At 37.5% G+C, this 16,548-nt stretch overlaps 1 protein-coding gene across 2 annotated transcripts in view; it reads left to right on the forward strand.

Annotated features, from left to right (window-relative positions):
* The window catches only part of ZNF536 (zinc finger protein 536), a 232,114-nt gene extending 216,252 nt beyond the window's left edge, over window positions 1–15,862 (forward strand). Inside the window, exons 6-7 of one of the 2 annotated variants that reach the window (XM_027895808.1) lie at window positions 7,683–9,263; window positions 13,706–15,862. In XM_027895808.1, the coding sequence (XP_027751609.1) occupies window positions 7,683–9,263; window positions 13,706–13,719 (1,595 nt within the window). In that variant the 3' untranslated portion in view covers window positions 13,720–15,862. The remainder of the gene's footprint in view (window positions 1–7,682; window positions 9,264–13,705) is intronic. The other variant, XM_027895809.1, reaches the window with a different exon arrangement.
* The last annotated feature ends 686 nt before the right edge of the window (window positions 15,863–16,548 follow it).

A 16,548-nucleotide genomic window follows, 5' to 3' on the forward strand; every position in this document is an offset into this window, starting at 1 on the left:
AGTTCAATCCCTTGAATAATGAAAAAAGAATTATGTGCCTGAGCAAAGGAAGGCCCTGAGGATGCTTTGGATTGTGCTAAGGAGAAGAAACCTAAGAAAGAGATGAATAGGAATAAAACATTTGGCATGGCAGTGTCCTTTGACTGAGAGTTTGTTACGATATGTATGACACATATCTTGCATATATTAGATGTATTATATACATTTACAGCGTTACTGCATTTTCCCTTGGAAATGTGACTAGCCAATTTTAAACCTTGCTTAGATGAACTGATGAAATACAGTAAAAATGGTGCTGTTTTAAATGAGTTCAATTCACATTTCCTTCCTAAAAAAAGACTGCCTGTTGCCATTCTCTGAAGGCGCTTGTAGTGGGATGAGCAATATGAATAATTAAGGAAAATGGGTATGTGTGCTCCAAGAGGAGACAATTTTGGTATTGAACATCCTTTATTCTTACATTTCTAAGATGAACTAAAAGGACTTTTCATTTCTCTAGATTTCTCCAGATTTCCCATCCTTAACACTGTACAGCATGCCTTTTCTCCTGTCTTAATGACATCCCAAACTTTTGTTGAAAATAATTGATTGAATTTAAATTTCCTTAAAAGTTTAAGAGGTAATGTTACAGTATAAATTTCCTACCAAACACTAAGTAGGGAAATATCCATTAGTGAAATTAACTACAGTTTCTAGGTAGCTAACAATGTGCAGTATACAGTAGGGCATGGCTAATGAACACTGCAGTGGGTGATATTTCATTATACAAATTAATGCTCACATTTTAATGGGAAAGTCACATAATGAATCTCAGCTTCAGTGACAGCAATTAGAGACACAGATTGTCCCCTTCTGGACAAGGCACTGTTTAGCAATAAGCAGCTGTGTAAAAAGTCTTCAGGTTTACAACGTATATATATGCTTTGGGGGAATTAGTGTACAGTTTATATTAATGTACTGAATCTTCCCTGCAAAGTAACAACCATATTTATCTCTCTGCATTTTAACTAAGTAAAGACATGTAAAGAGACTAAATAAATACTGCAGATGAGATATAGGTAAAGGAAAATATTCAATTATAAAACTTTATAAAAATTAAAATATTTTATAGTGATGCCAAGTGCACAATTGAAAAATCTTTAATAAAACGAGTCAAAACCATCAAATTCTGTCCTTTCACAGAGTAAGGGTAGTTTTATCTTATATAATAGAGAAAAATGACTAGTAAAGGAAAGTAGTAAAGAGAAGAAGTTAACTAGTATTTCTGACAAACAGATTAATTGTGTGGTGAAACATGTGCAGGATCCAAAAATAATCCTACAGAACCTTTGATATTCCATTTGGTTTAAAAAGTGTGAAGTGAATGATTAGAATGATAAAAGAAATTACCGTGTAAGAATAGGCATAATAATGAACTAATTAAACCATACAGCAATTCATTTCTAAAATATCTACTGCACAATGGATAAAATAGGTTATCAATAACTGTTTCAATGGTAAAATAAAAAATGCTGGAAAATGTTTTCAGTATTTTCATTAAGCAGTATTCTCTGGAATTATAAGATGTTTGATTTCATTTGCTTTGCATGAAAGCAAACTGTAGCTTGTTTAGAAATGTGTGAGATCAAATGGCAACCCACACTGTCCCTGTGTGACTATCAAAACCCCACAGCAAGTGGGGCTGCCAAGCATTTGGTGTTGGGGTTCTTGCAGTGATGCACAGCTCTCACTGTACTGAGGAGCAGCACTGGGAGGAGTAGAAGGGCATAATTGACAAACCCCTCACAAAATTTTATTAAAAAAGGAAAAGGGAGCATTCAGGAGGGAAGGGGAGGGTAGGGTGCAGGACAGATTTTTAAGAAGCTGCATGTTAAGTATGGAAGATGGATAAAGGAGCTCACAGCACTAAATAGAAATAGGCATTTAAGAAGTACAGAAATTTGAGGAGGGAAACTAAAAGCAATGGCTACGAGGGCTATGGAGAATGGGGTAACATTTTGTAGATATGGCAGGGCAAACACTTGGTATCTTGCTAATACTGGACAAGAATAGATAAGAAATTATCAACCATGGTGCTCTTCTGTTCTGTTCTCGGAAAGAAGAATGATCATTTTTATAAGCATTTTCCAATGATACAGTTAGACTGCCATTAAGTAGTGAGGCTGTGATGCTGTAGACCACTGAATTTTAATATTTTTTTAGAATGAATGAGACTGGATAACTTATAGATAAAGTCTTAAGAACCCTGGCTGAAGAGCTCTCCAAATCATTAAAGATAATTTCAAAAAAACCCAAACCTAAAAAAGAAGTCTTGGAACACAGAGCAAGTTCCAGAGTACTCACAGTAGTAAAAAAGTTCTGGCTATTCTAGTATTTCCAAAAAAAAAAAAAAAAAAAGAAAAAGAAAAACATAATATTACGGCCTTGAAATTATGAATTACTACCCTGACATAAATTTGGGGGTAAAATTACAGAAAGAATTTGTTAACTAATTAAAAGTTGGCATCATAGTTAATTCAATTTTATATTGTAAAAGGAAGTTTTATCAAGTTTCTTCTCATGAAAGTAACTTGCTCGATGTGGCAATTCCCTCCTCCAAAAAAACCCCAAAAGCACCCAAAAACCAGTATACAGAGATGAAATAGCACATAAACTGGCAGTTCCACAGCAGCACTTGCAGCTCCATCTATTTGGTATTTTATCATTATTTGGAAGACTACATAAAATCACTGTTGATAAAATTTACCAATGGCACAAAAATGGTAAGATGCTAAAAATCATGGGGAGGCACTGATTAGTCACTTAGTCAAGTGGGCTCTTTTCAACAATATGAATTTTAAATCAGCAAAATGTAAAGGAACAAATACTAGAGGCGGTGATGAACTGGGCTTAGGATTGTGGTAGAGAAGCAACAGAATATGAGCTGTTAGTTGATTGCTGTGTCTCTATGGATGTAAACACAGTCTTGGACTGTATATAATTACTATCAAGTTGAAATTTCATCAAAGCTTTAGTGGGTACCCATAATTTAAAAGGACAATGAAAAATCGGGAAGGGTGTTCCACTCAACGATGAGAGAAGGTGAAGATGTGACTGCTTTGCTGTCTGCAAGTACCTTCCTTAGGAAATAGATTTTCTAATTTTAAAAAAAAAATCAGTTCAATCTAGAAGGGAAAATTTAAGTCATGTTCAGTACTAGAAAGCACACATTGGACAAATTCAAAGTAGAAATAAGGCACACATTTTGAGCAGTGAAAATACTTAGTCAAACAGTTTTTCTATGGAAATGTTGGAGTCTTCTTCACTGCTTTTGTTGAAACAGAGGATGTTTAAACTGACATAATTTTTGTTTCAAATTGTAGTTATGCTCTGATGCCAGAATTATCATGTGAGGATCTCTGGCCTGTGTTGTAGAGCAGATAAGATGATCATAATTGTTCCTTCCAGCCTTAAAATCTGTAAATCTAGTTATAATGTGGCTGTGCTCTCCTTCACAGCCAGTAGCAGTTAGTTCCTCTGACCAGTACAGTCAGATTGTGTTCTGAGCAGAGTTGGTGATAGCCTGCATAGCTTGTACATCTGTGTTGTTTATACAACCTGCTATACAAATAGACCTGTTTCTACTGGGCAACATATCTGTTTCCAGTTATCTACCAAGCTTTTGTGCAGATTTTACAAGCAGCATTGAATTTTTATTGTTTTACTTTATCCTGATATAAAATAGTTCCTCTGAGATGTTTTGTTTCTTGTAAACCAGAGCACTAGGTAGATTAGAACTGTGATTATGTTGCCCAGATAAGTTGTTCCCTGTAAGATTTTTTTTTTCTTGTTTTTTTAATTGTACACACTGGTATGTCCTCTCATCCTACTCCATTGTGAAAAAAGGCTTGCAGGGTTACAAACAGGCCCAGAGAACTAGCAAGATCAGGATGGCCATTGCCTTTATGAACAATGAAAAATGACTCTTGGATATGAAATGCAGAAAATTATTTTGAAAAAGTCATGTTCCCTCACTCCTACATGGTAACATTAATTTTTGTGAACTGATATTAAGTGTTAAATAACTCATCCAGACACTGCTCTTGGCAATAATACCAGGGTAGTCATTACAGGAGGATGAATTCTCTGAAACCTTTCCTTGAAGTATGAGATACAAACAGGTTGTCTCCTAACAAGAGTCATAGCCTACCTCCCTTGTCCCCCGAAGTATTCTTTGGACATATACTATTGCATTTGCTGATAGAGTCCTGAAAATTAGGGGTCCTTTGCGTTTTCCATTGAAACTAGCTTGGTTTGGGGTTAGACTGGGATTTTTCTCATAGCAGCTTATAACTCTGTTTTGTCATTTGTACAGTGACTTACACAGGGTGTAGCCGGTTACTAATTTGAATGGATGAAATAGCATCTAAATAGCTGCACAATTACTGAATTTAGGAAATACTGACAGACTAAATTAAAAAGATTCAAAGTTGATTGACTCCATCCTACCCCCTTCTTCCAATGCCTGCCCTCAAAATAGAAGCAGTTAAGACAGCTTTGAAGTAAACTACCCACTGCTAATATTTGGATCTGGAAGAGAAGAGAGATTTTGAATAGTTCCCTTTGAACAATGTTATTTGGCCAGTCCTGTGTTGTAAAGGTGGCACAGTGTGTTCCTACATGTTGAGTTCAATTTCAGACCTTCAGCTTTAGATCTCATTTCTAGCCATGCAAGGGGTGGGAGCACCACAGAAGCAGCACACCAAGGCTAGGAGAGATTTGAGCTTTTTATCACACTGTCTCAGTCAGAGTCTTCTTTCTATCCAATGCTTGTGGCGTTGGTGGCGAGCTGTGTCCAGATCTCTGCTGAAAGGAAGCTCACTCAGTAGAGGCCCTTGAGCAGAAAATGGAATGACTTCAAGGCTTAGCAATTCAGAATAAGAGTATGTTGTGCCCAGGGCTTTAGACTGAAAGTACAAAAAGTACAAAAGTACAAAAGAGTACTAGTATTTCCTCCAGTGAGCATATATTTTAACTCACTTAAACACATTTTTACATTTACTTTCTACTTTGAACAGCTTCTGTAGGTTTTTAGCAACATCACTGCAGTCTATATTGCAAACTTCTCCTCCTTGCAGTAGTTCTCCAGTGGTTGACACAGTGCCTGCAATGCTGGGACACACTTTGAAATGGTGCCACTTGATGTGCAATGCAAACAAACACTGAACTATCATTAGAATAAAAGGAAGTGCTCAATATAATTGTGTTAAAGATTTCCGTAAAGGCATAGGGGATGCTGAGGAAGAGCTTTTCAATTAAGAGGAGTGAAAATTCAAAAGTGAGAATATTTAACCCTATGAAGTCTGTTACTTCTTTTTTACCAGTCTTATTACTTCTTAGGCAACACAACACTAAAGTTGCGTCACTAGTGACTGCTGACTAACTAGTGCGAGAAACATTGGAATAACTGAAAATGGCTCAAAAATATTGCAGTATGGAGGTGCTGTAAAACCAGCATTAATATTTGTCCATATTCTGACTGGCAGCACAGCTGTTAGAGTTTGCACATCCCCAAAGAAATGCTAACAAATAGACAGCCCGTGTGTTCTGTCCCCTTGTCTCTACCCTCAAACACCTGTGATGGGGGACGGGTGTCCACCTGAGACCAGGGAAGCCCAGACAGTCATGATCCATCTCAGGTTTCTGTTTCTTGCACATCAGTAGGAACTGTTAGCTTTTGCACAACTCCTACTGAAACTCAGCCCCTACTCCTTGCAAGTGGAGCAGCAGAGCTTAATTAGGTGACTGGGAAAGACTCAGAAGTTGCATTGAAATGTTTAAATCTGATTTCTTCTGTTAAGCTGTGTGGACTGAGGCCTAAAGCATGAACCATGCTAATTACTCCCTCTTCCTCTGCTGAGCACCTCTTGTTTGAGGTGTTGCGCTTTCCTCCTCCAAAAAGGTCTATTAATGTGGTTGATGTAGAGCTCTCGTGTCTCACCATTCAGCTTTAGGATTACATTATGGATTTAGAATTTCCACTGCTTGTAGTTTACTTCAGCCCTGTCTGAATTGCAGCACGTATCCAGCCCCTGTTCATGGTCAGTAACCCTGCTCATGCAGTGCTCCATAGGCATTGGAGTGTTCCGGGCTCGCATCTCATTAGTGAATTCCTGCGATCAGTGAGAGGAGCAGCTTCCCAAGTATTTACCAGCCCTTCAGTTGAGCCTTTAGCTTAAATAACAGAAGTTTGAAAGCCTTTCAATTTTGTTTTTAGCAGATTTTGAGGTTATTTGAAAATGGATAACTTTCCAGCTGGTTTGGTGAGCTACACAATATTATACAGCATTTTTACCGTGGAGGAAGTTTTCAAAACAAATATTTCCATTGTACCATTTGGAGAGGCTTGCTTTTGTCTCTTGTATCACTTAGGAAGAAGAAGCTACCTGGAGAAAACAGTATATTTTTCTTGTGGAGCTCCCTCATAGAAACAATTGCCAATATTGACAGCTTGCGGGTCTTTCAGATTCCTGTCCCTTTTAGTGAGGATTTCCATATTTCCTCCTTTAAAAGGAACTCTGCATTGCTAAAAAGTGCTGTGCGAAAATTTAGATGTACCTCTGCTTAGATGTACATTCTTTTTGGATATGTCTCTGTGACTATATAGGAATATTTATTACATCTGTAAAATCTTCCACCTCTTTTAAAGTATAGGAAGAACAATAAAAGTTTAGTGTGGGCTTCAAATATTTATTTAATTCATGAAAATCATCTTATATGTTTTAAAACTCCCTTCAAGTTAAACCTAGAAAATCCCTTATGGTAGGTAAATTACACATTTTACTACTTGAGTACTAGAAATGCCATTAGTACAAAATTAAAGGACTGCAAAACCCAGTAGATAATGCTAATTTCAAATACAGAAACTAAATATATTTTGTACTTTTTATTACTCGATTTCTTTTTTACTGACTACTTTTTATTTTAACTATATGTTCTTACATGCTGCAATCATAATGTAGTGTAATGATATTAATATTTTATAGAATCTGTATTTATAGTCCTTTATTTAGAAACAATGCAGTAGGTCTGCAGATCTTTGAATCCTTCTGGAATGGTGCCCTCCAAATAATGATAAATTACTTGTGCAGTATGCCATTTGCTAATTATATCCATGATTTACTGCAGAGCAAGACTTAAATCATTCATTTCAGTCTTGCGTAACAGTGCCATAAAATTTTTAGGTTTAAAAATGGTTTCCATGTGTATAATTTAAACAAATTTTAGAGCAATTGTATACACAAAATATTGCAACCATCCATTTGTTACATTCTTTGTCTCCCTTTTTTTTAAACTTGTACTTTTAATGATTACTGTGGTTGAAATTGTTATGCTTCATTTTCATAATCATAGCTTTTAATTCTACAACAGTTTTCTACATGTTAGATTAAGAAAAGGATGGCTAATTGTGTGTAGATACCATGTCATTCCTGAATAGCCCCACATTCTGGAAACCCATTTTAGAAATATTCAGTTTATGAATTAGTCTTCGATTAAAGGATTTCTTTTTAAAAAATGAATTATTAGTTCTAAGATCTTCTTGTTTTCAAGCAGTTAATGCTGATTTTTTTCTTTCTTCACTCATCCATAGACCAAAGTGCAGTTAACTCTCTTCATATTTTTTTCCTTATCCATACCCATAGGTGAGAAGCCTTACAAGTGTCCACATTGTGATTATGCTGGTACTCAGTCTGCATCCCTCAAATACCACTTGGAACGACACCATCGGGAGCGACAGAATGGAGCAGGACCGCTCTCTGGGCAGAGTGCAGGTCAAGAACACAAAGACGAGACATCAAGTAAAAGTTCTGTGTTTATTAGGCCAGATATTTTGAGAGGAGCCTTCAAGGGACTTCCTGGTATCGATTTCCGAAGTGGCATGGTCTCGCAGCAGTGGACCTCAGGAATGCTGTCTTCTGGAGATCAGCAAGGACAAGCAGCTGGCATGTCATCTGAAGTATCTTCAGAAAATATGAAAGGTTCAGACATATCTTCCAAAGGAACACACTTCTCTGAACTTGGCCGTGCCTACCAGAACATGGTTGGGAACGGTGTGAACTTTCAAGGGTCTTTGCAAGCTTTCATGGACAGCTTTGTCCTAAGTTCTTTGAAGAAAGAAAAAGAAATGAAGGATAAAGCTCTCTCAGATCCGCTTTCAGCAAAAGGTCTGGGCTCAGATGGCAGTGAGGAAAAGATAAACAGCAAGTCCTCACAGCGAAAAACAGAAAAGTCACAATATGAACCTCTGGACTTGTCCGTCAGGCCAGACGCAGCCTCCCTCCCAGGCTCATCTGTTACTGTGCAGGACAATATTGCTTGGCACGGCTGCTTGTTTTGTTCCTTTACAACTTCATCTATGGAACTAATGGCTCTGCACCTCCAGGCCAATCACTTGGGCAAGGCTAAACGTAAAGACAACATCATAGGCAACAACAAAGACCAGTCTAGGGAGGCTTCAGCCTCAGTGAATAAAGTGAGCTTACTCCCCTCTTCTGTGCAGTCCAGCAAGGAGGCAGGAGTTTCAAACATGCTGAGCCAGCTGGACTCAGCTTCTGAGAAAATGACCCAAGGACAAAATAAAGAGACCCTGGGAGAGCAAAAGAGCCCTGCCTGGCCCAGCCACATGGAATCCACTTTTTGTAATTTTACAACAGACTTCTATAAGCAGTTCGGTGTTTATCCTGGTGTTATTGGCACGGGAACACAAAATTCTTGCACCAGTAATGAATCCGAAATCAAAACACAATCTGAAGATGACTCCAATATTCTGCTCTCTGACTCTGTAAATAAAAGTGCTACTGATGACCTTTCTGACATAGCTTCATCTGAGGATATGGAATCTTCCAAGGAAGAAAACATTGAAGATGAGGACATTGACACAGAACCAGATATTATGAATAAGCAGTTGTCTGCCCTAAATAAAGAAAGCAGTGAAGGAGGCGACAATATGCAAAGTGGAGTCACCTCACAACCAACACAAGGGCTTGTATCACCACTGCCACAAGCTTCAGAAAAGCAGTGGCACAGTCAGAATCTTCTCTCCTCACATGAAACTGCACAAGGAGTGATGAAACCTGAACAAGTTCAGGGTCCGCAGGTCCTGGAGAAGCAGATGAACATGTTGTCAGTCCTAAGAGCTTACAGCTCTGATGGCTTAGCAGCCTTTAATGGACTTGCAAGTAGCACAGCAACTAGTGGATGTATCAAGAGACCTGACTTGTGTGGTAAGTTTTAGACCTTCTTTTAGACCATTTCAGAAAACACATGTGCAGAATCATAAAGCTGCTCTTTAAATATACTTAGTCATGTTTGTTAGTAATACATTTTTTTAAATGTTAAACCCTGTGGGCCAAATTCTAGTCTTATATGTGGTCTACTCCATTGAAATCAGCAGTGCTGCATGCATACTTATACAGGATTTTAGAAAGAACTTGCTTTTTAAACTAGAGTAGCAGCAATATAGACTATCTGTGCTAGTGGCATCTGAAGGGGATACTGCTTTAGCATACTCAAAGGAGGAAAAAGTTTTTAAAAATTTACATGGTAACTTGCAAATTTTTCAGTATTTTGATATAAGTAAGAACCCAAGAAAAACACTGGATACTTTGCCAAGCAAACCTTGCTTTCTCTTATCTTTTTTTTTCCCCTTTCTTTCTTTGAATTGGGGTGTGTTCAATTACCATGACATTAATGAAATCAAAGGCCAAGTGCATGGAATGTGTCTACCTGTGCTGAAAAGACTTTTTTTTTCTTTTTTTTTTTTCCCTTTTTTTTTTTTGTAATTATAATTTTCTGGTTTTGTTCAATGGCACCCATACAGTTGTTGCCCTTGACCATTTTCACTATTCTAACTAGCAGTTGTGCAAATTGTGATTTGCCTAATTAAGAATATGCCTCCAGGTAATTAAAATAACAACACACCAAACAAACAAAACGACCTTTTACCCTTATTAGTCTCTGATTTACAAAACTACGGTTTTACTTCCACATCTTATTTACAAAACTGAAAGTTGAATCTATCTGGAAAAAAGCAGAATGAGGATTTTTTTGATTTGTCCTATTTTGTCAGCATAGCTCTTGTTTGAAAGAGATTTTAGAGTGTAAATCCTTTGAAAAACAGTATCACTTTAAAAAGCAGAGTCAGCAAAGGACACAAAAACTTCAGTAACGTTTGTTTCACTTAACCTTCAAACTAATCAGAAAACTCATTGTCAGAGCTGAACATGCATAATAAAATGTATTCAAGTTAAAAAAAAAGAAAAGAAAATGTTATCAACAGTTTTAAAGACTGAAAAATTAAAATGCAACCCTAAATCCGTGAGCACTTCTGCATAGTTCCCCTAGTTAACTTAAGGTTAGAGGAAGTTTTGTTTGTCTTCATCAGCAGAGTGTAGATGCTTAAAGCCATAAGCCCTTTTTCAAGTCCCTCTCTGCTTTTCCAAGTGTTCTGATAAAAAAAGTCTGATTTCTACACAGAAAATTTATCTCCCTTGTACCCTTAGAGCATTGTGACTTCACAATTTTGTCATTACTTCAACTGAGCCCAATATCTGCCCAAGTATCTGCATGACCTTACTTGTAAACTTCTGTGTCTCGGTGCTATAAGAACCAGGTTAGGTATTTGAAAATATTTCCAGATTCTTCAAAATCAGCACTGAAAATTGTTAATAGATTATTTAATTTACATTTCATTTACATTTAATTTTCCTCTCACAAACAGAGAGGTAAAATCCTCTCTATTTGTGGAGTACTATCAGTTACCAAAGAGGAAAAAAATACAGCAGAGAAATTAGTCTCTAAACAAACGAGTGAAAAAATTGGAAAACTAAGATTAGTTGCTTTGTATGAAATATCTTTATGCTTTTTCCCAGACATAAGATTTTTAAAACAACAACAGAAAAAACCCTCTAATATTATTATTGAAATGAGGTCATGTTGCTTCCATTAGTTTTTTGTTTCATCTTCCAATCAATTCAACAGACATTTTATGATGGCTTGAGTTTATATGATTTTAAAGACCATATCCCTTTCACAAGCTCTGCTCAGTGATAATGGATTTGACTTGAAGTATGAAGGAAAAAAAGAAACAACAGAAGCTTCTCTGTTCTACTTTTTAAGCCATTTTTTAAAATCAAAAATGCAGTGTGAGTTCTTCTTTCTCCCCCCTCCAAAAATAGCTTTTTGAAAATTCTTAACTGACATTCTATTGAGTGTTTGCAGAATGTAAGTACTAAGGTTGACCACTTAAATGCATTATTTCATTTTTCTCAATATCTCACAGCAAAAGTGGATGAGTATGAACATGCCGCATGTCACTACTTCTTTTTTTTCCATTTGTTTGGTTGGCTTGGACACCACCCACGTGAAAGTAGTGTTTTTGGGGAGTTTTCATTTTCTCAGTGACATTTTATACTGTGAAATCACACTCCATCTGTGCATGTTAGTGCAGGGAATCTCACCTGATGTTTCTGCGCTTGCCGATTAGCGATCGGGAGCACCCTGTTCATTTATTAGCCTTCCTTCCCTTCTGCACGAAGCTCATGACCAAAGTCCTGGTCCCTTTGTCCCCTCTACTGCTTGGCAGATCAGAAAACTTGAGATCCACCTCCAGCATCTGATTCCAAGGCCTGATTCTTGTGTTCCTTTGTATCTGGGGAGACTCCGTGTGTTTGCCTGTCCTTTTACAGCCAGTGATATGCATGTTGTTGACACCTCAAGAGAGAACACTGATACATTTGATAAAAGTCCTTGCACAATCAGACAGCAAGGCATGGTGCTCTTTCTGCATATGGAATACAGAAGAAATAAAATAGAAGTAAAATGTGTCAGCTTCAGTGAGCTGAGATTGCATCCTTTGACTGGCCACACTAATTGAGTTAAATGTCTGGCTGCCCAAAAACAAGCTGGGATTTTCAGCGATCCATGCGGATCATTTTTAGATGGCAGATTTTACCTTAAGATAGTGGGTCAGTTTTTAAGTACAAATCCTGGTGCAAAAAGGGTTTAATTTCTAGAGGAAATTAACTCACACTGTTGTTTTGGAAAGTCACCACACATAGGGAAGCAGTCCTCAGTTTCCCTGCATGTAGAATGAGAGAGATTGATGATGTACACATAATTCATTTATGCTCCTATCACGCTTCAGGCTGTAGGAATGAAAGACACAATTACGAAAGAACCATAATTACTGCATAATAAAGAAATTTTCATGTCAAAATGCTGCTGAGAAAAATCACAAATTTTTGTAATATTTCTCCTAGCGTAGCAGAATAGGAATTGAACAGAAAGAAAGAAAGAAAAGAGCATTAATGATTCTAGAGTTACTCCTGAACTGTACTTGGTTTTGGAGGCTCAAGTGACTGTACCTAGGAGTTGATCTTGTTAATATTTGCTACCACACAGTTTCTAAGGAGATGCCATGTCTTTCTTTGCTGCCTGGCAGCCAGTAGCCCACCATGGAGGGGATGTCTGGGCGATGGCTTGGTAGCTGTCTTGAGCACCTGTGTACTCTGCTTTCACAGCCCTTGCTGGTTTGAGAAGTTAAGCTTGGAGGTTCTAGAACTACTTTGTATTTAAGTTTTGGAAGATCTGTTTTTCTTTCTATTTATGCTTATCTCTTTTTCTGCTTGTCTTCCCATATACGTGGTTGTATCACAATAATGTTCTACCTCCTGTTCCATGTGATTCCTGCACAAGACCCTTTATGACAAGACCCTTTCCTTTATCTCTCCTTTCCTTTAATTTTTTCTGCTTTGTCACTAAGATGGTAACATTTCCCTAATTGCACTTTCTCCTTGAGAAGTAGTCAGGCTTTCCAGGAAGAGCTGGTGGGCTACAGAACGATTGGCCAGAGATAGTCCTGGGCGTTAGCTGGCTGCTTAATGGGTTAGTGCTATTGAACCCACACTTAATGATGTCCAAAAGTATTAGTTCCATGTTGTCTCTGTAAATCTAATTTGCTTCCATTCATGCTTGCTTTCCTCTGCAATTAGTGCTGTTTTCTTCTGCTCAGGCTCCACCCCATTATCACTTCTTTCACTGTATGAAAACAGGGCAGGCCCCTCTGATGCATAGGAACAGCTTTGGAGTTCTGATCCTGCAAAGGGTCTGAGCACTTTCAGTTTCCTTTGCAACAGAAAGTGTTCAACATTGCACAGAATTACTAAAATGTTCAGCATTGTAACTTTCTGAAATACCTTCTAAATGTGGAACTGCAGCGCAGACAAGAGGGCTGGGCAAGGGGAAGATCGATTGTGGCAGATTATTACAGCTTTATTGTCACATAATTATAGTGCTCTACCCCAATGTTTAAATAGTGAATTTAGTTGTTGTAAATTGCTTATTGCCACAGGTGTCAAAACCAAAAAGATCATAATGCTAACCCCTTCAGAACTACCACCAACATGTGAAACACGGGAAAAGATTTTTAATTGTTTGTGGTGGCTTCACTTGAATCCTTATTGCAGCTCTTTTAATTATAAAATCTGTATTAAGAAGCAAAAGGCCTGATATATTGAAGCTCTAGGACATCTACAAGGCAATGGAAGGTCATTCTACTGCAGCAAATTGTAGTACTCCTGCTCATTTAAAGTGTGAAATGCATTTAAGTAACTCTTTGTACTGATCTGCAGTTGGAGGAGTAACCAGAATATTCTTTTCCTTCAAGGCAGAATGAAATGATATGGAAGTTTTACAGCAGACTTTTCTTTACCCCATTATCGTGCTTTTGAAGAGGTTTCTTAGTTTCAGTTAGGAGGTCCAAGGCCTGCTTGTAGAGTATGAACTGTTCTGCTGAACGGGAGATCAGCACCTCGGCCCCCACCCGGGTTTCAGACACACTTCTGGATGTCGCAGTGCCATTTGCATGGCAATATCAAACCAAACTCATATGGCTTGCTTCCTTTTTTTAATTAACTGGGAATGCCAGTGATCCAGTGAAGTTTGTCTTGCTGGATAAAAGGGCTGGTCTGTGAATAGCATTGTATTTGCCAAATGGTTCGCTAGTCATTTCAGTACAAACAAATGGATGGTGTCTGTAAGTCTGCAAACACTGTTGACATTTAGCCTTGTTTATGTTACTTTCCTTTTGCTGCATATTTTTGGCTAGAAAAGATACTGTCTGAATCAACACTGACTTCCTAAGCAGAAGCTAAGGGCCCAATCTTGCATCCCTCATTCTTGATGAGTGGGACTACTTACATGACTAAGGATTGCAGAATCAGGTCCTATGTTTATTTGACTTTAAATTTCATTGCTTATATTCATGTAATTTAATTTGATTGTATTTTGTTGTATCAGAAATTGGTCAGGTGATAAGTTTGGTATCACCATTTTGTTTACTGTCGGAAACTTTAAGTTCTTACCATTTTTCATATTGTGGTGTGACATTCCCATTCCATTTGTGTTTCTGGAAATTAACCCCTAAAATATCTGATACAGCTAAGTGCTGAGTACCTCCTATTCCCAGTGAGACTGGAGGCATTCAGTCCCTCCCAGCACCAGATCTGAAAGGGGGATTGTGTTTGCAAAAGGAGGCCTTGGTATGTGCCTTGATTTCAGACATCAGTGGCCAGCCGCACGAAGGCAAATCCCTAGCACAGAAAGGCTTTTCTTTTCTTTGCAGAGACAAAATAATGATGTAAGCTTAGAGCTCTATGATTTTACTCTAAGTTTCATCCCCCAAACAATATATTCTTATTGTTTTTGTCATATCCAGGTCAAATTTAAATTATAATTTAGGATTAGGCCGAGGCATAGAGATGTTTCCAGGTCTTTCCAAAGTGAGACAATGCTCTGGTTTGTGTTTTGGTTCAGGAATATACATTCTTGTGTCTGAGATATAGTATTTCCTATAACTACTCATAAACACGAGCAATTTAGACATTCTTGTAAGTCAAAACTAAGTGTACGATTAATACCTATTATGAGGCCAATTTTAAACAATTAATTTGACAGCAATTATAATTTTATGTTACAGGCTTTCAGAAATAAATAACCAAATTCATCTTTGTAATCTAAGGAATTTAGAATATCTTTATGCAGAGATGATCTTGTTATGCTCAGTATTGCATATCTGGAATTTCTGAGGTTTGCTCCCACCCATCTAGATACCTGTAGTGCCAGGGATAAATAATTACCTGAGGCTTATTAATTGTTTCAGCAAAGAAAAAAAATATATACCTTAAGTGTAAGCATTAATCTATGTATACACAATACATCCACAATATATAACAAACCATCATAATAGTACAAAAATAGCGGTCCTGAATATGTTCTGTTATTTATGTGTTTGGCAAGCTTAGGGAATGGACTTTAGTATGAGTGAAAATTCTCTTAACATTTTTAAGGTTATTTATTGTCATTTCTATTTGAGTTTTTAATGGTCCTGTATTTTGTAATGCTTTAGCAGGAAAAAATACTGTAGTTATCTTTTTTCATATTCTTTAAGCAATATTTCTAGCTTAATATATTGTGCCAGGTTTTCCAATATTAACCAAGAAAGACAGTAAAATTCAATGAACAGCACTCTGACATCCACAATTTAAAACCTGTGATTGAAGTGAAATGTGTAAACTTCTAGTGGGTTATCATGTGCTTTGGAATAGAGTATTGTTGGAAGTAATTAGAAAATATATTAAGGTTTCCTGGTAATGAAGGTATGTAAGTTTTAATAATTGTTGCTTTCTGAATAAGTGTCAAACTATATCTTTAAATGTATATGGAGTTACAAGTTAGGTCACTTCTGAATGGAATGTAAAACAATACTAAAATGCTTCAATAACTTATCTCAGTGTTGCTAATAAAAAAAAGCTGTTAACCATTAGTGCAGTTTTGAGTCATTTTGTTAATTCATTCAAAGAAACTCTCTGAGAAACTGTTGTACCTTTTTGTAGACCGAAGACCACTCATGCGATCCACAGTTGCTTGATGCTTTGAGAGGCAAACTCTGCAAAGCTTCTTGTTGGCCTTGTAAATGCTATTTATTAAAAATGCCGTGTTCTGAGGCGTTAGAATGGTGCCAAGTAAGATTAGGCAGATATATAATGGGGGGCATTTGACTTGTTTCCACTGTCAAAGAAAGTACCTTGGGAATGGTGGGCCTGTTTCTCCTCTGTCACTATTAAAATCCAACAGCAATTTTTGTGGATGCCACTGGGTTGAAAATGAGCACTGTGTGGGTGGATTAAGTGTGTAAGTATTAGTGCCTGTGTGCTTGGCCAGGGTGAGCTAAATACTTGTGTCCAGCCCCTACAGCCTTAGTCAGCGATGGGGATTCAGCATCTATCCCAGTGGAGAAATACAGGAGCATCCAGCCTGGGAGCGATCTCTCTTGGTTAATCTTGCCCAGCCTTACGTGAAGTCACAGCCCTCGATACTGCAGGTAGTCCTGAACTCTCATGGAAAGAACATGTGATAATCATCCTGGGACTAGGCTCCCTCCTCAGACCCATGCACGAGTCTCCCGAGGCAAAGCCAGCATAGGATAACGAGCAACCAGCCGTGCCAGTC

The sequence above is a fragment of the Empidonax traillii genome, unplaced genomic scaffold (assembly GCF_003031625.1).
Source record: "Empidonax traillii isolate 1590-97213 ecotype Southwest subspecies unplaced genomic scaffold, ASM303162v1 scaffold470:size469199, whole genome shotgun sequence".
Lineage (NCBI taxonomy): Eukaryota > Metazoa > Chordata > Aves > Passeriformes > Tyrannidae > Empidonax > Empidonax traillii.